Below are 25,344 nucleotides of genomic sequence, written 5' to 3'. Positions count from 1 at the left end.
TTCAGTGCCCATAAATAAAATTTTATTGGAACACATTCATGCTCATTCATTTATGAATTATCAATAGCTGCTTTTTCTTCACCATAGAGTTGAGCAGTTAAAACAGAGGCTACATGGCTTTACAATGTTTGTTATCAGGATCTGTAGAGAAAAAGTTTGCCTATCTCTGATCTAGACAATTAATCCTTCCAAAAAGCTATGGAGACCTAAGATTGCTTTGATGTAACTAATTTATTTAGAAAAAAATGAAATTTTCTGCTCTATAACTTCAATATTTCTTCCATCCTAGAAATTTTAGTGGGAATTTTACAAAAGGGAAGACTTTCTGAAGATATCACATGAGATGGTGAAAAGACTCTGAGAAATAGATGGTGAGCAGATTTAGGGGGATAAGAGCACTGTCTCCCACCAACTCCCATGTAAAGAATAATTCATTTTGTGGGTCAGTAAAGAGAGAGAATATTGGTTCTTGGGATGGCGAGTATAATATCACTGAAGCAACTCTTGTGTCCAGTACCACAAATTCTAGCCCTTAGAGTTAAGTTTCTAATACCTAACGCCACAGTACCCTTCCCCAGCCCTGACCAGAGGTTCTAATACCTGATTTGGATCTGTTGTTCCAGATTGTGCTGCCTTCGCACCCCAAGCTGGAAGAGCTGGTCCCACTGCTGAGCCAGCCCAATAGTGCTGAACTTAATGTCCAGGACCAGAGCTTCTTCTAATTTTTCTCCCAAGTCCTCAATCTTGGTCAGCTGACGCTTCATTGCCTGGATCTCCTTCTGCTTCCTCTGGAAAAAGGCAAAGAAAAGAGGCAGTCACCCGGGGTACCTAATCTAAACCTACGGATGATACAGAAGAAACTGATAAGTTTAGGTTTCCCTTCATTGCTCCTTTTCAATTATTTTCAGGAATTTTCCTGTCCTCTGGGAAAACCACCCCACTTCTGCATCCCTCATTTGTAAAGTGGTGGGGAGGTTAAGTGATATGACCTCTGTCATTCTGGTAATCTGGGTTAGTAGTTACACAGTGCAGATAGAGGAGGGTAGGATTTCCAGGACTGATGCGTAATCAGCTCCCAGTGATCTGCATCATGAATTATCTGCGTTATTGATTGTGGCTGAACTCTCAGGCCCCCTTAAACTTCCCAGTGTTCACACTCCAGTCTCCTTCATTGGCTTGGACAGAGACTTCTATGAGATGCTTCTGTCATCCAGCCACATTGTGTACCAAACGTCTGCACTTAGGTCATGCTTTCTCAACAGGGGAATATTTTTCCCTACAAAGGAAAGGAGTGAATTGGTTGTGATGGGGGCAGATGTGAAAGCACATTAGATATTATAATCACTTGTGGCCCTCTCAAAATAAATCCTACTTGACAACATCTTTTTTAGCACTGTTTTCTAGTTTTCTAATTAGGGATAATTTGATTTAATTAATTATTTCCTTTCTTATGGAGAGGGCAACAATGAAGACAAGATTAAGATTAAAACACCACTCTAGCCCACTACTTTGTTAAGAGATGATCTAGACTCAATTTTATGACCTTACCACATCAAATAATAACAGAAATTTGTCAATGTTATAGGTTGTAGACCAGGAGTTTTTGCATTTGTTTCCTTACTTAATCATTATAGCAACTCCATAATATAGATATTTTTGACTCCATTGTGTAGATACAGAAATTGAAGCTGAGATTGAAAACTGACATCCATGTCTATGTAATGGTGGCCAATGGTTAGAAAGAAAATTGTTGGTAGGGTTGACATCAGAGCCTTAGGCTTTGGGGTTTTGAGTCAAGGAATTTACCTACAAGTATCACCAGAATTTTTTTGAGTAGTTTTTCTCGCACTCCTTATAGCCCCAGCAATATTTAGAGTTAATGAATAGACATTACTTACTTTATTTGCTTCCAGCTGGGATTCCAGAGTACCTGTTTCTTTCAGCAAAGATCTAATTAAGAACCAGAGAAGAACATTACTTATAATATCAGAGATCCGTATCTTATACAAACTCAAAGCCCCTACACATCTATTGTTTTACTTTTTCCAAGCAATAGGACCTTTCTGAAAGGAATTTTAATGGCACCAAATTTTCATGAAACCAGACCCTTCTGTTTACTGGCAACCTTGCTGGACAGATAAGAAGAGAAGTAAGGCCACCCTGGTTCTTCTCTCCTAAAGAAGGCTTTCATACTTCCCTCCTACTTCCTACTCTCAAAATACCCTTAACCTACTGCAGTGGGATATAGGACCTGAATCATGTACACTTTTCTTCTCCTTCTTACCTCATGTTTTATTTAGACCCCATCAGATTGCAACAGGATGCAGATACATCCTAAGCCCACTTTAATTAATTCTTTCTGAGTAATATAACAAAATAAACATGATAACATAAAATACTGACCCATCCAGAAAATAAGCCCTGGATATGGAGGTCCGGAACAGGAATCCGAAGAGAGAAAAAGGAAATCACATGTTAACTTGGATTACTTCAATGATCTTCTTTCTTCAGATTTATGATTCAGTCTAAATTATCTGTACTCAGAAAAGTATAAACCCCTTCCACCCATTGTTTCCCACACTGAGAAGGTTAGAGCTTTCTGCGCACCTCTTTGCTTTAGGATGAAGAGCTCAGGTGTTAGGTGACATGCTCGTGGTGGGGCACCTGCTGCTAGAGAATGAGGGACTAAAACTAGAGACAGAGAAGTGTGAGCTGTGTGTCCTCTACCCCCTGTCAGATGGTTTTCGTAGCCATAACACAGGATTTCTTTTTGTTCGTTGTCTGATTTATCCTTGTCAGTGGGTTTGTAGGAACAGTATCATGGATTACCCAAACCAACAGTTTAACTCTCAAAACTCCACAATTCCAACCCACCGCTGAATACAGTCTACCAACTTTGACCATTTATTCATTTATTATACCCTCTAAGTCTCCTCTTTTCCACGTCATTTGCTCCAGAAGATGTGACAAGTGTTATTTTCATGTATTGAAAAGTTTGCATTTAATAAAAGCAATTAGTATATATTATCTCCCTTGATTCTCATCACAGTTTTAGTAGTCAGGAAACATAATAGTTTCCCATGAGGTATTTATAGCATACTCTGCTCTGGTTGTGCCAATAAATACATATGTGACCTTGAGCAAGTCAATTTATCTGCTGAACCTCCTTCCACATTTGGAAACAGAGGTAATAAGATCAGCTCTGTACACTTTGTCAAGGTTGCTCTGAAAGTTAAGTGAGGTAATGGATATTGAAGTACTTTGTAAAGTGCAAAGGGGAATGAAAACATAATGAACTATTACTGTAATTATAGGCAGGAGGAAAAAATAGTGAGCATATCAAGGAGAAAATACAGACTGGGCAACAAGATGAAATTTTCATTTCTCAGTTTTGCAGTGATTGATTTAGAATACAGTCAATTCCAAACATAAACCACAAAGGGGATATGTTGATTTTATGCCAGCATAAATACTGTAAGAGTCCCCCTCCTTCCCTCAGATTTGTATTTCATCCCTATAGTGAACTGTTTGTGCAACACAGAGATCAAGAGTTTTGGGGAAATCACAGCACACCTGGTCTCCAAGATCCAATTAAGGAAGGCACTGGCATTCTGCTCAAATTCCTGGCACATCTCAAAGTTCTTGACCTGTCTTGCCTCTTCCTTCTCCAGTTCCTGCTCCCTTTCCTAAAACCCCAAATCAGAGATGAAGTTCACATTGAAGACCTTTCTTTGCAGTAAAATAATTGGTTCCTAGGCTTACCTGCACATCTCCCCTCTTCCAAATCTAATGTCTCTTCCAATGGTATTGCCTGTGTGTTCTTATTTCTTCCAGCCCCCACCTCTTCTCATCTCCAAAAGGGGAAGGAAGCTTTATGCGACTCCCTGTAAGTACTTGTGGTGTTACCAAGCCCAGTAACAAACGAGCTGGTAATAAAGGCAAATCTTTCTCCTCTCATCTTTTTTTCCAGGTGAAATTTCATTTAAATGATCATAAAAGTAGCTTTAAAGGGAAAGGTAGTAAAAGATGCCATCTATAAATAGATGATTTTTATGCCAAACTTTTTCTATGTGAACTATTAAAATATTGTCCATAGCTTCAATAGTGAGTATTATTACAGAGAGGCAAAAATTAAATAGAAATAATTAAAAAGGCACTTTTGGAAGTGTATATAAAATAGAGAATGCCTTGGAGTATGCAAGATATATATGAGTCTCATTAACTTTTCATAACCTATTTTTAGAACCATCTTCTGGAGCTCAGGTTTGCCTCCCTGAATCACCACTCAACACCCAGATGCAGGAGGCTGTTTAAACTGGGGGACAGAGAGCTGTGCCTATTGTGAACATACTTCCAATTTTTTCTTGGATTGTCCCAGTTCGTGACTTCTGTCTCAATATAACAATTTTTGTTGTTGCTACTGTTTTATGCCTTTTTTTTTTTTTTTTTTTTTTTTTTTGCTTTTTAGGGCCACATCCAGGCTAGGGGTCAAATCACAGCTGCAGCTGTTGGCCTGCACCACAGCCACAGCAACTCAGGAGCTGAGCCACATCTGTGACCTACATCATAGTTCACGGCAACAGCAGATCTTTAAGCCACTTGAGTGAGGCCAGGGATTGTACCCTCATCCTCATGGATACTAGTCAGGCTCGCTACCTCTGAGCCACAATGGGAAGTCCTTAATAAAACTATTAGTAGTGTCCCTTTCTTTCTCAAAAGTCCCCAGACTCAGATAAAAAAATTAAATGATCATGCTCACTACAGCGAAAGGAAGTTACTCTGCCCCAAGCTACCTTGATGATGTCAGATAGGTGCTTCCAGATCCTTTCTAGAGCCTCCACTGTTAACCAGGTGTAGGGGCTTGAAGGCACATTTAAGGCCTTAATCTGCTGGTCAAGCTCTAGCAAATAGTTGAAGTCTGATTGGGCCCTTGCCAAGGAGGACAAGAAGGCCTCGTGGTCCTTCTGCAGCTGCCGGATTGCATCCAGGGAGACACAGTGCACAGGCTCTGACAGGTCCTCCTCCACATTCTCACACCAATTGTTGAAAGCTGAAGCCTTGTGTGCAAATTCCATGAATAGATCCTCAGCCTACAGAAAAACAAAACAAAAAAGCCCACCTCTATCTTTCCTGATAAAGTTCTTCAGCAGAAAAGATGATAGAGGGTTAAAAAAATGACTGCTTTCAAATATTTTCAGAGCCAACATTTTAAGAGAGCAGAACTAAAACCTAGTGAGGCCAGGTGACCAGATGGATGGACATGGGAGTTCAAGGTACAAGCCCTGATGTATTAGCATTTTCTCCTTCTGTGAAATTTGTCAAGTCTTCCAATACTTACAAATGAAGTTGGAGGACTTCTAGGATTATTTTAGCTATAAGATTCTGAGGGTGGCAAGGGTGGTTTTCAATGATGAGATTCCGTGATTTCTTGTCCTGATGTCTATGTTCCAAGTCTATGTGGCACATAGTGAACATGCAAGAATAAGTGTTAAATGAATGAGTAGATAAATAATTGAATTAAAAATTATTCATGGGATAGATATTTCTTCTTTCTCTCCTGAGATCTTTCACAGACCACACTTCTCTGATGTCTCTTGTGTATACTGAGACACAAGTATACCTTCCTACCTTCCTCCTCCATCTCATTCAGGGCTTATCTCGTGCCTGAAGCCCCTCCTCAAACCCATCTCCTACCCTCTAAACTGTATCCTATCCATGTGATACTCTCTGGAGTTATTCACATGCCATGAATGACTGAATTTCTGAATGAGATAAATGAGATGAATAGCATGGATTGTGCCAAACAACAGATAGTAAAAAATAGTTTTAAATTTAAAATGCATCATTTATGTTGGGTCATCAGATTGTATTTTCGAAGGGACTTAGATGTTGTAATATGTATGAAAATCAGTTTTCATCTCTAAACACAGGTGTTAAGGAGGAGAAAATTGACTGAAATGGAAGGGAGATTACAAAGATATTATACCATTACATCTTCTCTGTATTCATTTCAGTAATCTATATGCAAAAATAGACCAACGCAGAGAAAACTAACATGCCCCTACCCAGAAAGGACATGAAATCCCATAAATAACATCATATTAGTTTTCATAATATAATGTATCAACTATTTCACAAAGAATTTATAATCATAAATAAAATAATAAAACTCTTTGCAATTTGAAAGTTAAGCAAAATAAAAATCAGAATGTGAAGTATCTTCCTATGGAGAATGCGTAGATGTGTGTGTGTGTGTGTGTGTGTGTGTGTGTGTGTGTGTGTGTGTATAATTGCCCATTAATTGCTTTAATTTTTCACTTAAGATTCATTTCTTTAGGTTCCACGTCCTTCAATAGACCAGAAATTAATTAAGAGTCCAGATTTTATTTGTGTGTTTCCCAATTCCCTTAGCTATCTACCTTAACTAGGTTCCAGGTACTTCTGATGGTCTAGAAGTACTCAGGAATTTCACTGACCATCCTGACTTCCTTTTACTGTTAATATTTTTATCATCATACCTTAGCAACCCCCACTAGGAAAAAAAAAACACTTTAATAGCTTATATCCATATAGAACATACGGTTTATGTCACATTTTAAGATCCATTATCTCTTTTAATAGTAATAACATAGAATAAACGTGATGGTGATATTACCTGATTTTATAAATAAAGAAATCAGTGTTTGGGGATGTTAAGCTACATATACAAGGTCTCTCGGCTAAGAAAGTTAAGGACACAAGTCATACTTGTTTAATGTTCCCTTTGTTTGGGTTGGAAAAAAAACACAAGGACAACCTTGACTCCTACACACCAGTGTTAGTTCTATCATACACAAAGATCTTCTACCCCTCATCTCATCTACCTCTTTCCATTATATGTTCCTGGCTTCTATCATAAGTCCACTGGATATCTGATTTAAAAGTTTAAAAAAAAACCCTTCCTATCAATCTAAAATATTAAATTATTTCATTCCTAATAAGAACTTCTTGATCCTTTTCAATGTATTCATTCAAATGTCTACAGTATCTAAACTCAGTTTCCAGGGTCTATTTCTGGATTTCAGGGCTAATGTACAGATAATAAAGGCCTGATGGTGGTCATTTTTTTTTAACCTTCTGTAGGGGTAGTTGTTTCTCCAGCAATTTCTGTCTGTGGGCTTCAGAGGCTTCCAGTAGCTGCTCCCAGCGCCTCAGCAGGGCAGCATGGCGCTCCTCAATGGCTTTGGTCTGGTTGTGCTCAGCGGTCACCAGTTGGTCCTTCAGGTCAGTTATCTCAGACAGTCTCTCTTGCTGGAAGCTCTGCAGAGTAGCATCTAGTGTGTCCTGAGAAAGAGCCATAGAGATGCTGTGAACAGAAAAACAATGTAGATTCCAAGGGGCCATTCATACCTGGGTTCCACCAGATTTTTATCATGGACAAGATAAAGTTTAGGCAAGAGTTTATGGTGATGACCAAGGAAAAGGAAATATGACTTAGAGACTTAAGTGAACATTTGGCTTGGGAATTATGGCTAGGTTCCAGTGTTTAAAACTGGATTTTAGATTAGTTGCAAAATTAATAGTAAAGGAACACTGGAGCATGATGTGACATTCCAAATTAAAAGTAAATCCTTCTTAAAGTTCACATCCTTTCTAAGACTCTTTTATCTCACTTATTAGATTTCATATTTTAATTAGCAGTAGTGCATTACTAGAAATCGTGGAAGTGTGCAAACTAACAAAAGACTTTTCACAGGTTCCAGTTATAGAAAGACTCGGTGTGTGTGTGTGTGTGTGTGTGTGTGTGTGGGTGGGTGTGTCTGTGTGTGTGTGTAAATGATATCAGAAGCACAAAATCCAGAATTTACTGATTTCAGCTTTAACAGAGTGGTGTGTATTTGACCAATTCTCCCTTTGAGAACAACTTTGATGGCTGGATAAAAGTACAAATTATCTGCTGTTTGAGGGGATCAGAATGCAACTCAAGTAGTATAACTTGAGGTATCAAAATGCTAGAGAGAAGGGAATAGTAGTAAAGTAAGTGTAATACTCTCAGTTGCTTTCCCCTTTGAAATACTAGCTGTACAGGGTAAGCAGTTGAGGAGAAAACAACTACTCAGTGTTTCAGTGCTCTCATGGGACTGAAGGGACAACAATTAGAGTTCTGAGAACTTGAGTATCCAGGATTTGAGGAGATCATGAAAAGGGAGCTGCAGAAAAGAAGGTGCAATAATCTCCCTGTATTTTTCTCTCAGGGCACTTATAGATTCCTAAGCATGGGCCCTCGAAGCAGAAAACAGAAGCTAAGACTCTAAAAGTCTAAAGAATCTAAAGGGAACTGTGTATGATTGGGTCACTTTGCTATCCCTCAGAAATTGAAGAAACACTGTAAATCAACTCTACTTAAATAAATAAATAAATAAATAAATAAAATCTAAGAATTTTCCATAGTCATACAGTGCTGAGATTAGGACACACAACCTAGGAGCAGCCCTGGTGAAAGAGGTTTAGTTGAAACCTCAAAAGGCTCTAGGTTTAACAGCAAACTGAAAAAAAAAAAAAAAAGCTAGTCCTCAGAAAAATTGAAATCATGTCTTGAATCATTACCAGAAAAAGTAGGAGTTGGATAAGGGATGGGATGGGGGAGGTATTAATTTATAGCTTTAAGTAAAATTTATGAATTAGTTATTTTAAATGTAAATGGATGCACTATTCCATTAAAATGATCAAAAGAGATAATAAATCAATATTCAAACTATACAATATTTATAAAAGATATGTAGACAGCCTGCACTTCTATGTTCATTGCAGCATTTTTCACAAGAGCCAAGATATGAAAACAACCTAAGTACTGGTCAACAGATCAATAAATAAAGAAGATGTGTGATTCACTTATTTGGAATAGTATTCAGTCATCAGAAAGAAGGAAGGAAACCTTGCTGTTTGCAACAACTTGAATGGAACTTGAGGGCATTATGCTAAGTGAAAAAAGTTGGGCAGAGAAAGACAAATACTATGTAATGTTACTTATATGTAGAATCTAAAAACTTCAAACTCAGAGAAACAACCAAACTTAGAGTACATTGGTGGTTGCAAGGGGCTGGGAGGTAAGGAAAATGGGGAGAAACTGGTCAAACTTCCATTTATAAGATTAACATGTTCTGGAGATATAATGTTCTGGAGATATAATATTATAGCTAATATTTCTATATTATGTACTTTAAAGTTACTGAGAGTAAATTTTAAATGTTGTCACCTCAAAAAAGAAATGAAATTATGCTATGGGATGAAGGTGTTAGCTAATCTACAGTGGTAATCTTATTGCAATTTATAAATCTACCAAATCAACAACAAAAACAAAATATAAAGACATAGAAATATAAAAAGGGATGGAAATAGATGCACATTGCAAATAGTAAACAAAAGGAAACTGGTGTAGTATACTAACATAAGGAAAAAAACTTTAAGAAACATTTAAAAAAAGAAGTGCTATTAAAAAGAGGAATTTTCATAATTAAAAGTATCAATTTAAGATGATTTCATAATTCTATATGTCAACACAACTTTTAATATACCTTTAATATATAAAAATAAGTGTTTAAGCAACATGAGTTCTGACAGGTATTATAAACTATTGCAAAATACACATTCTTTTCAATTGTACAAATACTATTCACTATTATTTTAAATCGCCCTTTTAAAATAACACCCAATATGCTTTTAAAATAAAATGGAATAAACTAGATATAAACATCCAAAAAGATCATGATAAAATTCCCAAATGCTTGGAAATTAAACTGTGCACTACAGAATAACCAGCAGGTCAAATAAGAAATTAAATTAGAGGAGTTCCTGTTGTGGCTCAGTGGTTAATGAACCCAACTAGTATCCATGAGGATGCAGGTCTGATCCCTGGCCTCATTCAGTGGGTTGAGGATCCAGCGTTGCCTTGAGTTGTGGTGTAGGTCGCAGATGTGGCTCAGATATGGCATTGCTGTGGCTGTGGTGTAGGCCAGCGGCTACAGCTCCAATTGGACCCCTATCCTGGGAACCTCCATATGCTGTGGGTGCAGCCCTAAAAAGACAAAAAGACCAAATAAATAAATAAAATAAAATAATAAATACATAGCTATAATAAATAACCATGCATATACATTATTTCATATATATATGCAGAGAAATTCCTAAAAATGTGACTCCGGGTATGTAATTTGGGTAAATATTCCTAAAAAGACAAAAAAAAAAAAAAGAAATTACATTAGAAATAACACAACATTTCTAGTTGAATGATAACACAGATAATATGAAATTTATGAAATGTAGCTAAAGGCTCGCTTAAAGGGAAATCTAAATCCTGAAATCAACATATTAGAAAAAACAAACCCACAGCAAATATAATACTCAATAGAGAAAAGCTGAAAGGCTTCACACTAAAATCTGGAATAAGACAAGGATGTCCACTCTTACCATTGTTATTCAACATAGTACTGGAAGTCCTAGCCACAGCAATCAGACAAACAAAAGAAATAAAAGGCATCTAAATAGGAAGAGAAGAGGTAAAAACTGTCACTGTATGCAGATGACATGATACTATATATAGAAAACCCTAAGGACTCAACCCAAAATCTACTTGAACTGATCAACAAATTCAGCAAAGTATCAGGATATAAGATTAACATTCAAAAATCAGTCGCATTTCTGTATACTAACAATGAAATATTAGAAAAGGAAGACAAAAACACAATACCTTGTAAATTGCACCCCAAAAACTAAAATACCTGGAAATACACCTGACCAAGGAGGTAAAGGACTTACATGCCAAGAACTATAAAACATTAATCAAGGAAATTAAAGAAGATGTAAAGAAATGGAAAGATATTCCATACTCCTGGGTTGGAAAAATTAATATTATAAAAATGGCCATACTATCCAAAGCAATCTACAGATTCAATGCAATCCCTATCAAATTACTAAGGACATTTTTCACAGAACTAGAAAAATCCAAAAATTTATATGGAACCACGAAAGATCCAGAATTGCCAAAGCAATTCTGAGGAACGAAAACCAAGCAGGAGGCATAGCTCTCCCAGACCTCAAGCAATATTACAAAGTCACAGTCATCAAGACAGTGTGGTACTGGTACCAAAACAGACATACAGACCAATGGAACAGAATAGAGAACCCAGAAATAAACCCTGACACCTATGGTCAATTAATCTTTGACAAAGGAGGCAAGAATGTAAAATGGGAAAAAAGTCTTTTCAGCAAATATTGCTGGGAAACCTGGACAGCTGCATGCAAAGCAATGAAACTACAACACACCCTCACACCATGCATGAAAATAAACTCAAAAGGGCTTAAAGATTTAAGTATAAGACAAGACACCATCAAACCCCTGGAAGAGAACATAGGCGAAACATTCTCTGACATCAACCTTACAAGTGTTTTCTTAGGTCAGTCTCCTAAAGCATCAGAAATAAAAGCAAAAAATAAACCAATGGGACCTAATCAAACTGACAAGCTTTTGCACAGCAAAGGAAACCAAAAAGAAAACAAAAAGACAACTTACAGAATGGGAGAAAATAGTTTCAAATGATGCACTGACAGGGCTTAATCTCTAAAATACACAAACAACTTATACTACTCAACAGCAAAAAAGCCAACAACCCAACTGAAAAATGGGCAAAAGACCTGAATAGACAGTTCTCCAAAGAAGACACAGAGATGGCCAACAAGCACATGGAAAAAATGCTCAATGTCCCTGATTACTAGAGAAATGCAAATCAAAACTACCATGAGATGCCACCTCACACCAGTCAGAATGGCCATCATTAATAATATGTCCACGAATAACAAAGGCAGGAGGGGGTGTGGAGAAAAGGGAACCCTCTGGCACTGTTGGTGGGAATGTAAGCTGGTACAACTATTGTGGAGAATAGTATGGAGGTATCCTAGAAATCTATACATAGAACTACCATATGACCCAGCAACCCCACTCTCGGGCATATATCTGGACAAAACTTTCCTTAAAAAAGACACATGCACCCTCATATTCATTGCACTATTCACAATAGCCAAGATATGGAATCAACTCAAATGTCCATCGACAGATGACTGGATTAGGAAGATGTGGTATATACACACAATGGAATACTACTCAGCCATAAAAAAGAACAAAATGATGCCATTTTTTGCAACATGGATGGAACTAGAAACTCTCATACTGAGTGAAGTAAGTCAGAGAAAGAAAGACAAATACCATATGATATCACTTATATCTGGAATCTAATATATGGCACAAAGCAACCTTTCCACAGAAAAGAAAATTGTGGACTTGGAGAAGAGACTTGTGGTTGCCAAGGGGGGGGCGGGGGAGCAGGGTAGATTGGGAGCTTGGGATTTAAAATATGCAAACTATTGCCTTTGGAATGGATTAGCAATGAGATTCTGCTGTGTAGCACTGGGAACTATGTATAGTCACTTATGGTGGAGCAAGATAATGTGAGAAAATAGAATGTGTACATGTATGTGTAACTAGGTCACCATGCTGTACGATAGAAAAAAAAATTGTATTGGGTAAATAACAATCAAATAAATAAACAGAAAAAAGAATAATTAAATATTTAATAAAGTCAATATCTTTCTGAATTTTCTAAAAAATTTAAATAATCCCACAAAAAGTTAAAGAAAATGATAAAGATATAAAAAGATATTAATGGAATATAATACAAAGATACAACAGAGAAAAACTAAAAAGCCCAAAGTTGGTTTTCTAATAAAAATAAACACCTACTTGCAAGTCAGATGAAAGAAATGAGGAAGAGAAAATTAGCAAATTATCTCCATCAGGAAGATTGAGGAACAATATTATGGGTCCTAAAGACAATAAAACCACAAAATTTAGGAATGAATTAGTCCCATGTGTTAAGCTTCCGTGTGCTGTGGGTCTTGGACTCCACCAGCACTATCAACAAGGCAACTCTGCTCTCACCTGCTTTGCCAGGAGAGTGAGGAAGGCAGCGAGGTCTGCACCATTGCCATTGGTCTTCAGGCTTGTTTCTTTCTCAGCTGAAGAGCAAAGATAATGAATAAGAAGGGATAGAGAGCCAGTGTTATATCAAGCTTGATAAGGAGAAAAGGAATATTTACTCTAGGCCACAACAGAGCCTCCTGCTTCTCAAAGTAGATAATTCATTGGAATATGGGAGCCGTGGAGTCCAGTGAATTGTTTTTCTAGACTTATGCAGGATAAAACAGAGTGAAATAGAGCTGGAGCCAAGAGGACTTTTGAATATTTCATAGAACAAAGGAAAATTGCAAATTAGACATAAATTAGAAGTAAATCAAACAGACCGTTTATTTCCTAGAACATTTTGCCATGGCCCTATCTTTCTGAATATCACATGCGAAATCACCAATTTCCAAAGAAGATATTCTCTGGAATTACAATACTTAGTTATACCCTCAGCATGTTTCTCTGTATGTATGTGTAATTGTAATTGTGTCTAGACAGAAGAGCTGTGGATGATGAAGGGAGCATCTCTACTCCTATGGTAAGGGATACAGCCCCAGGGTTCATTCTATAAGCGGAATTATCAGTGTTTCTCAAACCCAAAGACCCTGGCCCTCACGAATCGTACCGATCCAGGTCTCAACTACATCAGCCTTCCAGTTGAACTGCTGAAAGGAATGATCATCTTCCAATCGTGACTTCCAAGCAGCAATTGCCTTGGCCAAAGAAGGAGTCTTTTCATTCAAAGCCTCTATCTTGGTAGCAATCTCTTCCTTGTGCTGACTTTCCTCCTGTAACACCAAAGTTGAAAGAAGGAGACAGATATATTGATGAATGCCCAGATCCAGAAATATAAATTCTTTAGTACTATTAAAAAACTTTCAGCTCTCTCATTCCAAATATATAAATACTCTCTTCTATGTCTAGAGAAATTACTCTGTTATTCATCTATGCCCCCAGATGATTATTTCTACTGGACAATCTTCTCATGTTTGTTTATATCAGTGATTTCTTTGCAGTTGGCATAAGCATCTGGAAGGTACAGAGTGGTCTCTGTTTAGGGTTCTTTTAGTAGCAGTTAGATCACTGAGGAATTGTTAAAACAAGCATTTAAACAAAGGAATGATTCTCAAATTATAAAGAGGTTTCAGTGTGGTCCTCATTTTAAAGGCTTGCAAACAAATTTCTTAACATTCTTATAATATTCTTTGACCAAAGTATATCATTTATAAGATTTTTTTTTTTGTCTTTTTGCCTTTTCTAGGGCTGCTCTCACAGCATATGGAGATTCTCAGATTAGGGGTCCAATCAGAGCTGTAGCTCCCTGCCTACACCAGAGCCACAGCAACGTGGGATCCAAGCCATGTCTGCAACCTACACCACAGCTCATGGCAATGCTGGATCCTTAACCCACTGAGCAAGGCCAGGGACTGAATCTGTAACCTCATGGTTCCTAGTCGGATTTGTTAACTACTGAGTCACGACAGGAACTCCTATAAGATATTTCTAAATGTGATATTCTTCATAGAATAAGAGTGTCAACAAATGATTTAACAATATGAGAACAGTTTCTAGAAGAACTTGAAAAAACTTTCAGAAAATAGCAATTAAATAATTATTTGCTGAGAACAATAATGACAACAAAAAGACAACTTTCAAGAGAGTATCAAAGTTCTACATATGATGTTAGCATTGCTCATGATTCTATATTTGGGCCAATCCCTTTTTGAAAACTCTTTTTTGATCTGGAATGCTTAGAGTAGCTCACCTTACTCAGGATGTCTCTTCCTTGAGCACACACATTTTGCACTTGGATCTCGTGGGCAGCAAAGTCATTCTCCAAAGCTTCCAGCTTCTTTAGCAAGCTCTGTATAGATGAGTCAATGAGAATCAAAACATCCAAGACTACAGACAATCCATCCCACCCATATTTTGACCCCTTTTGATGCCAATCACCAGGGATGAGTCAACTAAATTGGCAGACTACATGAATGTCCACTTCTTTCTGCAGAGCCCCACTAAATTCCTCTCCCCAATCTCTTCATTTGCCAAAGGAATACAAGTTGTTTCTAACTTGCCATGACTTTTCTGGATTTTAGAATGAGTGTTGATCAAGGTAATACATAAAGGATTTATTCCTGTTAAAATTTATATAATTCTATGAAACATTCCATCTAGCAGAAAAATATTAAGTATCAATAACATCGTATACTAAGAACTGACCCGAAAGTCTTCTTTTTCCACCAGAAAAAAAGATTCTGATTTTACAAGTGAAAATGTGGACTACTTAATAAAAGATTCAAATTAAGGAAAAACGATCCATCCAGCTTGTTGCTCACCTGAGTAGTAGCCAAAGAGTCTCCAGAATCCCCTTGGGCAACCATAGTTTCCTGTTCACTGAGCCAAGCTTCCTCCTCCTCAGCATTCTCCATGAATTCCAAGTATTCTAGGGACTCTCCCAACTGAAACCCTCTATAACAGGAACATAAGCCCCCGAAGATAAGAAAACACAGTAAGTAGTGGGAGCATAGCAGAGAGGCACAATCTTACAAGGCAGCCACAGCTGAACTGGACCAAAGAATGTATATGTGCTTACTGGTCAGCAAGGACAAATTCTTGTGTAAAGGGAGAGACCTTGAAATGAGCAGGACCCTGCAGGGCCTTCCAAGGGACAGACCCCCCCCCCTCCAAACACACACTCCCATGTCCCCTGATTCTTGTTTGTAGAAAAGCTTTAGCGTCCTAGGCTTTCCTCAAATTCCAAAGAGCAAATTTAACCAGAGAAATGAGAAAATGCAGAAATGATGGAAAGCAGTCAGATAAGACAAAATAATAATAGTTTAGTCATAAAATAAAGTCAAGAATCTTTAGTTTAGTCTCAAGGGCTATAGATAATACGCTGGGTCATATCCTTGAGCTGTTTTCAATAGAAACAAGACTCCTAGACTAGCTAGAGCCAGAAAACTGATAATCCTTAAATAGCACCCTGTGACCTCACCATCAACCAATCAAAAGAACATCCACAAACTGATCAGACACCCTGTGACCCTCCCCCTCACCTTGCCTTTGAATACCCTTCCCCTAAAGCCATCATATTTGGGACTTTTGAGAATAAACCATCCATTCTCCTTCATTTTCCCAGTAATAAACCTCATACTTTCCTTCACCACAACCTGGTGTGAGTAGACTGGCTTTGCTGCACATCAGGTGAGTGGATTCAAGTATGATTTGGTAATAATCTTTGTCCCGGAAGTTCAGTTTTGTGGCATCATATACTGTTTGTAAATCTTTGTGGGGGAAGGAAACCTTGACCAAATGACAGTATCAAGACTTCAGAGTTGGAGGATAACAGCACGGAAGCAGTGTTCCTTTCTACTCTGAGCATAACCCTTCTTCTCGAACAACGTTAACACAAGTGCTAAAAGCTCCCTGGAATAAATCCCCAGGAAGAAATGTTTTTCTACCACCAATAGGCATAGAATTATAGGTAGAAAGTACTCTATCTGTTATATGGCTATAAAGGAGAAAACTATTCTTCCATTCTTTTATTACTAAGCACTGCTCATAATGCTAAAACTGGAGAGATGTATAAAGCAAAAGAAACATGTGGAGAATAATCTAGTATGAAGGATAACATATGTAGGGCCACAGTGATAAAAGACAGCTGCAAGTAAGTGCAAGAATAGCGGTATATTCTGAGCACAAAGGCAGTGTCATTTCTGCCTGGGTAGAGGGGGAAACTTCATGGAGGACTTGAGCAGGGACTTAGAAGAGAGATAGAGATTGGCAGCTGGGGAAGAAAGGCTGAGCAACACCAACCTGATACCTGAAATTCAAGAAGAGAACTGGGCCTCCTACTCTCAACTCACCGAGCCTTGGTCAGCTCCTTGAGCTGCTCCCAGTGCTGAACAAACTGATCCAGTCTCTCCTGGATCGCCTCTCGCCCCACAGTGGTCTTATCTCCCAGCGTCGCTGCCATGTCCAGCACATTCTGAAGAACACACCCTCCAGGTCATATTACCCCACAATCTTTCCCCATTTATCCATAGATCCCTGACAAAGTATCTCATCCTTCCCACCCTTCAGATCATTTATAAACTCCATGGTGCTTCTGTTGGTCCTGACAATCCTGGCAGAATGAAGAAGCCACAGTAAGATCTAGCATGCTAAACTTCCCCAAGTATTCGTACAGATTACCTTGGCTTTGCAGTGGGCTACTTTCCATGACCTGCTTTAGGGACATGGTCACAGGGTGACCCTTCTGCCAAGCCAAGACTCAGGGTCACTCTCTTTCCATACAGCTCTGTTCAGGTACAGCTTTTCCAGATGTCCCAACTTGCATCCTCATTGTCAACAACTGTGCCCTGGGCTGTTAAAAGTACTCCTTCCAGGGAAAAGTATGGGTTTCTCCACAGAATTCTACTCACAGGAGACAAAAGGTGGAGGAGAACACTTGTGAACTCTCTAATTCTCTATATGACCCTGGCATGCTGCCTTCACATTGTATAGCATCAACCTACTGATTCATAACATGAAGGATTACCATTATTTTGCCTTTTCAGGCTTCACATTTTACTATTCCTACCTGGATGGCAGGTTCATGTGCCACCAACTCCCCTTCTAGGCGTTTGTGCTTCTTCAGTAAGTTCTGAACCCCATGTAGATCCCTCCCATAGTCCTGGGATCTCACTTGCACCAACTTCTCCCTTTGACCAAGGAAGAAAACAGGAAATTTAGACTTTAGACATCTGAGTTCATCCTAAAATGATGGTTTTCTAAGAGTGCGTGTTTGGCTCAGGTGGGGTGGCGGTAAATTCTGGAACACTCTGGTGTCAGTAATCACAAAATTCATTAGTGGCAGAGGTTTGCAGCAAAATAGCAGACTTATGCCAACACAAATTAAGAAAACATACTGATCTCCACCAAATGCAGTCATACAGCTATCCTTTAGTTCCTCTGCCTGTTGATATGTGTATCTTCTCTTTGCTCGAGAACTTACAATAATGTTTCTTCTCCAAAAATGTGAAAATTATACACAAACATCTACTTCATATGCATATACAAACATATACGCATATATGTCCTTCACGGCCTTTTTTGTCTGTCTACTAATATCAGTCATGAAGTTAGGTAAAATCAGTATAAAGAGATGACATTATAGGAAACATGGTAGTTGGACTGGTTCTGAAAATGACATGTTTGAACATCACCATGAAGTACAGTAAAGGATTACATAGACAATATTATAGCATCTTATTGTTTCTAAAAAGGTTCAAAATGTCCTACTTATTGCTCTATGCACATTTCTCTCCTCTAATTCATTGATTACTAGTAAGAATCAGCTTGCCTGTGGAAGAGGAACATGGTGAGGCAGGGTAAATAGGAAGTAGGACAAAAAACGTGATTTGTTAAGAGTTTCCCAATCACATTTTTTTACAACAAAAGTAGAATTGATACCATAGCCTATACTATGTAACATTTTTTGCCAGTGTCAAGATCAGTGGCATATTAGATATAGAAAGGAGCATGATAATGATCCCATCAGTTTAGTAAGTTGTAAACGCCCAACTGTCTCATTCAGCAAGAGCATTACACTTTCTATGAACCATTAAAACAACCATATACAGTTTCTTAATTTTCTTTCCAGAATTATATGAACTTCTTCCCGCACCCTCCATGCCTGTCTCCATCTGCCTGCAATATATTGAAAAAAATTGGTAAAAATGAAGCTAATGTTCATTTTAGGGTAAGGCAAACATGATTAAGAAGTAATAAGAGCTGTAAGAAACAGTTACATGTATCGCATATGAACATGTTTGGTGGGTTATCTATAACCTCGGACTATCCATGCAATGTGAGTTGACAGTACGTACTCTATCCAGAATTCTTCATTGTCTAGGTCCTGGAAAAACTGGAACAAGGCATAGTCCTCCTTCAGTTTCTCATGGTGTTCAGCTGACAATTGCTCAACATTCAGGAAGCGCTTATTGACATTATCTCTTTTCTCCACAATCTGTTCAGTATTGAAAGTTCCACTGGAGATCAGATCTGTAGCCAAAGTATCCAGGTCCTTGAGTGCATCCTAGAAAGCCCAAGTATCCTCAATGAATAGTATAGTACAGGTATTAAGTAGACCCTGGACTTTACCAGTGGTTCAGGTTCAAAGACTGGGACAAATAGATTGTTCTGAAGATAATGAATGTGACTGTATGCTCTTTTAACTCAGATTGGAAAAGGGCAAGACCAGAGGCAACATGGAGAGAACAGAAACATCACTCAAACTGAACATTTGGCCTTCCGATGTTTTCCCCTGTATTTTCTTCCTCTTTCCCATCTAGGAAATAAGACCTTGGCAAATAAGCACTGTGTCTCCAAATAGAACTACTTTCCTTCACGGTGCTGAGTGTGGCATAGATTAATTGATTGAAAGATTCAAGAAAAGCCACTCTATTGGTGACATTCTTAGGCTGGTCACATCTTGAACACATTGAGCCTCTTCTGTGTCTATTTACACTATATTTCTGTCCCCTAGTGATGTCACAGGAAATATCAAGTCCTGAAACTCAACTTAGAAAGCCTTTGACTTTTCCGTGGATATCTGTGTTACTCACAGATACTGATGATATAAAATCCTCCAGTGTGAAATTAACACTGGTCTGAATGTTTATCACAGCTCTCATGACACCTCTCTGCTTGATATTAGGATACAGCTGGAATTCATAGAATTTTCAGAGTATAGGTATAGTTCAACACCATGCACATACGCCATCTGATTCTTTTCCCCCAGTGGTTTTTTTAAATAAACTTCCATTTTCTTTCAAAGACCAGATCAAATATTAGGTTTTGGAATATAATATTTATATCCCTGGATCCTTAAACAGTAAACAATATAGTTTTGGGGATCTACTTCTTAGAGTCTTAGATCCAGAGTTTAATGATAATAGGTTGACAATTATTGCAACAGCTCAGCAGCCTATGGATTTGACCTGGTTATAATGACCTGCTGGCTGAGAACACTAAGTTCAGTTTTGCAAGAATGTGTTATCAAATGGACTCCTAAAACAGAGAAGAGAAAAGTCACAGACATTTCCATTCTGGCCAGAGAAGTGGAATTCTAACACTACTTACCTTTCGGGCCAGCATCTCTGTTTCCAACAGCTGATGCTTCTTAAGCAAGTTTCCTGCTGAAGCCAAATCCCTGGCCTGGTCTTTCATGGACAGCAGTGTCTCTGCCTGGAAGTGGAAGGATGAACAATAAAGCTGTCAGATGAAAACTGTCTTTAAGGAGAACAGAATTAGCAACCATGCCCCCAAACTTTCCCCAAGAAGAGTCAAGGAAATTGTTCATGCAAAAGTCTCTTTATCTGACAAGTATTTATTAAGCTCCCATGCTCCAACTATTTCCAGATGTAATTACCTCTGAGAGCCAGAACTCAAAGTCCCGGATGCCTGTGTTGAATCTCTGTTGGCGACTAGCTTCGTTGAGCTTCTGTCCTTTGTCAGCTGTTCTCTCAAGCAAGTGGTTCCACTCTTTCTCCAACTCTTCCACTTGACCCTAACTCCCCAAAATTGAGGGGTCATTATGGAGTATAGGATCCTATGACAACTTGAAAGGACAATGTAGGGAGGCTCTGAAGCTAGGAACTAACCAAAAATCTTCCAGTACTTGAATTATCATATATTTTAAACCAGTCATGCTGGTTTAAATCTGGGAAAGCAACAGGAGGTGTTAAAAGGCATTCTGAAGAACAGTTCCTGGGCTGATTACAGAGGCTGATGCCTAAATGCACAAATTCTTGGCAGTAGGGATAGAAAATATAAAGCAAGCATAATAACACATAGGCATTAAGTCTAAAGTTTTCTTGGAGCTCAGGGTACTGAGTATGATGGAAGTGATAACGTCTGAGCATCCCTATTTCCTCTTCCTTTATGCAAAAGTAAAAGGGAAGATTATTAACCACAGAACGCATTTAATATCCCTACACATGCTACTATGGAAGCATTGAAAGAGTATAAAAAGTTTCTCTTCATATGTCTTTGTAGCCCAGACTCATTCTGGGCGAACTCTTACCTTCACGGTCTCTTCATTGCCATCACATGCCCTCCGCTCAACCAGCGCATTCCCCAAGTTGATAACTCCTTCCACCTCTTCGGTTCGGCCATGGACCTCATTTTCAAAGGTTTTGTGCTTCAGGTATTTTCTCTGATGAGAAAACAGAAATTAAGTTGCCATCTGATTTAGGAAGCAAGATAAGATACATTTGTTTAAAAGGAAGGGTTAATCTTTCTATCATCACCAAGGTTATGACTTCTGAAGAACCCACTCCACATTAGAGTCAGAAGTCCCTGAACAGCCAAGAAATGTTCAGTCCTAGGAGGTAACCATTCATCTGGTTATCTCAGCGTGCTGACATTTTCCAAGATTCTTAGTATGAACTTGCCTGAATGTTGGTGGTGTCTTTGTAGGATTCATCACAGGCTGTGGGCAGCATCTCACTGATCCATTCATTTAGGTCCTCAAGATCACGGTAGAATTGTTTTAGGTCAGCAGAGTCTCCAAGTTTTGTTCGTTCAGCAATAAGTTGTGCTTTGAGAGCCTTCCATCTGGAAAATTGGGCTAGATCGCTCTCTGCCCTCCACCCTTCCACCAAGCTCTAATGCCATATCCTTGAATCTTCCCATTTGCCAATCTGCCCTTTCTCTTCTCATTATTTATATATTTATGTCATACATATAATGTAATTATATATTACTTATATATTTATTACATATTACATCCTATATTATATACTATTACATATTTATATGTTATATATAACATGGTCTCATTATTTTCAGATATAAAATACAGTGATTAAGTCAGATAATTTCTAAGGCACCTTTCCAAGTCTTTCATTCTTGAGTCTAGATCAGAACGTTTCCCAAAGTGTCAAAAGATAGTTTTAGGTATTTGGAAATGAGAAGAGCTCATAGGGCTATCCTTATCATCAATGCTAGCAAAGAAGTGCAAACAACTGCTTAGGCCTGACCTGTCCAATATCCGTTGGAGCCGAACAGCAATCTCTTCCTGGGCATAGTGGTCATCAGCTATAAGCCGTTCAGCAAAAAGTTCTAGTTCAGTGATCTTCTTGTCCTAGATAAAGGTAAGGGGGAAAAATAACAACAACAACAAAAAAACCAAAAAACGTACATCCAGAAATTAAGCCCTTGGTGCGATCCCAGACTCCCTCCTAGAAAAGAAGAGCAATATCCTTTGTGGCTTCACAAAGGGGAAAAGAAACAAGGCCAAAGGTCAATGCCTTATAGGGAGAGGGATTTTAATAAAAGGAGAAACATTAATAATGACACTGAGATGGGCTACTTGTGTGGTACTGAGTTCCCTATATACTACCCATGCCTATTGTCCTACATAGGATGGGATATTGGAAGTATATAAAATAATTCCCAATTCTAAAAAGCAGGTTTCAAAAAGCTGGATTTAAAGTAAAATTGTCCAAGGTAACATATAACTTGGCTAGGACTACCTTGCCTACCTCAGAGTTTTCTGTAAGAAGCAAGTGGGAATTAAAATATTTATAAATCATAAAGCCACATACATGTGCAGGATTTCTGTTATTATTACTAGTGTTATTATTGGAATTCTAATATTGGCTGTTATTACCTGGGTGGTGATGGCTTTGTCCAAATCATCACATTTCTTCATCAGGGCCCCCAGACTGTCTAAGGAACCCTTATCATCTGAACTCAGGTAATTCTCACGTGCCACCATCCAGTTCTCAGCCTGATCACAGTCCACTCGGAACAACTATGAGAAATAAAGTTAAATGCATATGGTTTGTTCATTCTAGATAGTCAAAAGAAATGATCTCACCCATCTCCTATGATATTAATATAGGGGATCCTATAAAGGGTACCAATATTCTTCTAAGAAGAATTCATACCATAAATATTAGCTCTATTGGACTTTTCAGTCTTTCCCCAAAACATGCTTTATGTTTTCGTATAAGTTATCCTCCACTCTCTATTTCCCATATGCTGTACATAGTGAATACTGGCTGGTTATTTCTTTAAGACTCTGGTAAACAGTATTTTTCAGGGTAGCCTATGACACTCTCACTCCCCTCCCTCAAAAGCTCTAATCACTCCCTCTTCTATAGCCTCAAATCACTCATACATTTTGTTATATCAGTAATCATCTTACTACACTAGAATGATCTGCCTACATGTCTAATTTCACTACTTTTAGAAAAGGGACAATATTTTACTAATCTGTGTGTTCCCAAGGCCCTGCACACAATAGGTTCACAATACAAATCAATCAATAAGTTATGATCACCCAATTCATGCTCCCATATCCTGGGACTGGACCCATTTTGTTTGGCTTTTTTTTTTGATAGGAATAAGAAGCAAAGAACACTACAAAGCAGAAAATGCAATGTCAGATAATCAAGAGATGTCCTTAAATTTTCAGCATGGAAGTCCAGGGAAATGAGTGTCTGTATTAATCATGTAAAATTTCACAGAGGGAGTTCCTATTGTGGCTCAGCAGTAACCAACCCAACTAGTATCCATTAGGATGCAGGTTTAATCCCTGGCCTCATTCAGTGGGTTAAAGATCCAGCGTTGCCATGAGCTGTGGGTGTAGGTCTCAGATATGCCTTGTATCTGGTGTTGCTGTGGCTGTGGTGTAGGCTGGCAGCTGCAGCTCTGATTCAACCCCTAGCCTGGAAACTTCCATATGTCACATGTTTGCCCCTAAAAAGCAAAAAAGATAAAAATAAAAAATAAAAATAAAAAAAATTAAAAATTGCATAGAAGAAACAGACTGCAGCTAATCCTGCCTGACAATTGGGAATTTACAGTACCTGCAACTCCAGACACTGATCTAGCATCTTCTTGCGTTGTTCCCAAGCTTTTTCCAGCTCATCTCTCTCTAGTCTGACGGTTTGCAGCTTTTCTTCTATTTCAGGGCTGGCCCGGTGCCCACTGCTTATAAGATCTCTACCAAAGTCTTCCAAGACCTGGAAGGTGGGAGCCTCCGCCTCTATTTCATCACGCTGCTCCTGTGGGTAAAAGGGGGCAGAGACGGGTGAGGCCAATGATATCTCACCGAAGTTACAAAGTGAGGGAAGGTTGTGAGGTCATGTGATCAATGGCTCTGCCTTTTGTAGCCATACCTGGTGTCGCTCAATCAAGATCTCTGTGCCAGTTAAATCCTCAGCCAGCTCCTGGGACGATACCATGCCACCAATGCCACTGATCCAATTCTGCAGGTCCCTGGAGAAACAGACATATTGAGATTGACAAGAAAAGCTTGCAACTTGCTGTAGAACTGTTTGCCCTTGGGCTTTTTTCTCTCTAGAAAACATTTCCAGATCAACACTTTCTCTGGATTATATGCTTTACAGAAGTTAGGTTTGCTGTTTACACTATATAATTTAATAATAGCAGTCCTTGGCATTTGAAAATTTATTCGCATATATTATCTCTCTCCATCTTTGCAAAATTCTGTGTGGGATTCTGGGAATTCTTTTCTTTGCATTTTGGAGATGCAAAAGTTTACTTAAAGAATTAAGTGATTCACCCATAGGATATAACTAAAAGCAGAATCTGGACTAGACTCCAAAGACTGGAATCTTGGACTGGTACATATTCCATTACTCCTAACAAGTTCTGTTCCTTTAAAGTGGACTCTTGGGTTTAAGATCTTAGCACAGAATCTCAGGGTAGATATGTCTTTCTTCTATTCCCAATAGAATCGTGGGAATGTTTCTGCACACCACACACACACACACACACACACACACACACACACACACACACACCCCTCCCCCAAGGTATTGATTTGGTCAGAGCCTATTTCCCACTCTTTTGGCAGTCAAGAAGTTAAACAAGGAGGGCTAAAGTTCATCTGCCCCAGAGGCTAAAATGTCAAAAAGTAACACATTGACTTAAAATTTACAAGTAATGATCAAATTAAGCGTCTCATCACATAAGGAGTGTCCTCATCACATAAGGAGTGTCCTTGCTCTTGTTTGCTAAATAAGAATCCTTAGCTTTGGGGCAGAATGGTCTCTTCTTTTGTGAATTAATTTATTCACTTACTTAAACAACTAAGTTTTTTATTGGGTATATACTAAGTACCAGATATTGTGAAAGAGACATATCTGTGCCTTCCAGGAGTTCACACTTTATATTGAAAGGGAAAAAAGCAAACAAAATATAGACCTTAATACATATTTTAAAAAAACCCTAAAATGCAATACTGTCATAAAGTGATAAAATAATGTATGAGAGTTGCTCTGAGGCTGGGAATATATTACTTCTGTAATATTGAAGAATAAGACTTCACA

General features: G+C 38.3%; 1 protein-coding gene across 1 annotated transcript in view; it reads right to left on the bottom strand.

Annotated features, from left to right (window-relative positions):
• The window catches only part of SPTA1 (spectrin alpha, erythrocytic 1), a 66,588-nt gene that overhangs the window by 2,550 nt on the left and 38,694 nt on the right, over positions 1-25,344 (bottom strand). Inside the window, exons 28-48 of the mRNA XM_005663219.3 lie at positions 24,169-24,268; positions 23,857-24,054; positions 22,653-22,796; positions 22,021-22,124; positions 21,433-21,595; positions 21,063-21,194; positions 20,409-20,546; positions 20,120-20,224; positions 18,865-19,073; positions 17,577-17,697; positions 16,861-16,982; positions 15,331-15,463; positions 14,760-14,858; positions 13,620-13,782; positions 12,971-13,047; positions 7,114-7,323; positions 4,794-5,090; positions 3,574-3,686; positions 2,404-2,421; positions 1,899-1,950; positions 601-788 (exon numbers count right to left, since the gene is read on the bottom strand). Coding sequence (XP_005663276.2) covers positions 601-788; positions 1,899-1,950; positions 2,404-2,421; positions 3,574-3,686; positions 4,794-5,090; positions 7,114-7,323; positions 12,971-13,047; positions 13,620-13,782; positions 14,760-14,858; positions 15,331-15,463; positions 16,861-16,982; positions 17,577-17,697; positions 18,865-19,073; positions 20,120-20,224; positions 20,409-20,546; positions 21,063-21,194; positions 21,433-21,595; positions 22,021-22,124; positions 22,653-22,796; positions 23,857-24,054; positions 24,169-24,268 — 2,886 coding nt within the window. The remainder of the gene's footprint in view (positions 1-600; positions 789-1,898; positions 1,951-2,403; positions 2,422-3,573; positions 3,687-4,793; positions 5,091-7,113; positions 7,324-12,970; positions 13,048-13,619; positions 13,783-14,759; positions 14,859-15,330; positions 15,464-16,860; positions 16,983-17,576; positions 17,698-18,864; positions 19,074-20,119; positions 20,225-20,408; positions 20,547-21,062; positions 21,195-21,432; positions 21,596-22,020; positions 22,125-22,652; positions 22,797-23,856; positions 24,055-24,168; positions 24,269-25,344) is intronic.

Source organism: Sus scrofa, chromosome 4 (assembly GCF_000003025.6).
Source record: "Sus scrofa isolate TJ Tabasco breed Duroc chromosome 4, Sscrofa11.1, whole genome shotgun sequence".
Lineage (NCBI taxonomy): Eukaryota > Metazoa > Chordata > Mammalia > Artiodactyla > Suidae > Sus > Sus scrofa.
The sequence above is the reverse complement of the archived record's forward strand: the minus strand, read 5'-3'. Positions and strand labels throughout refer to the sequence as shown.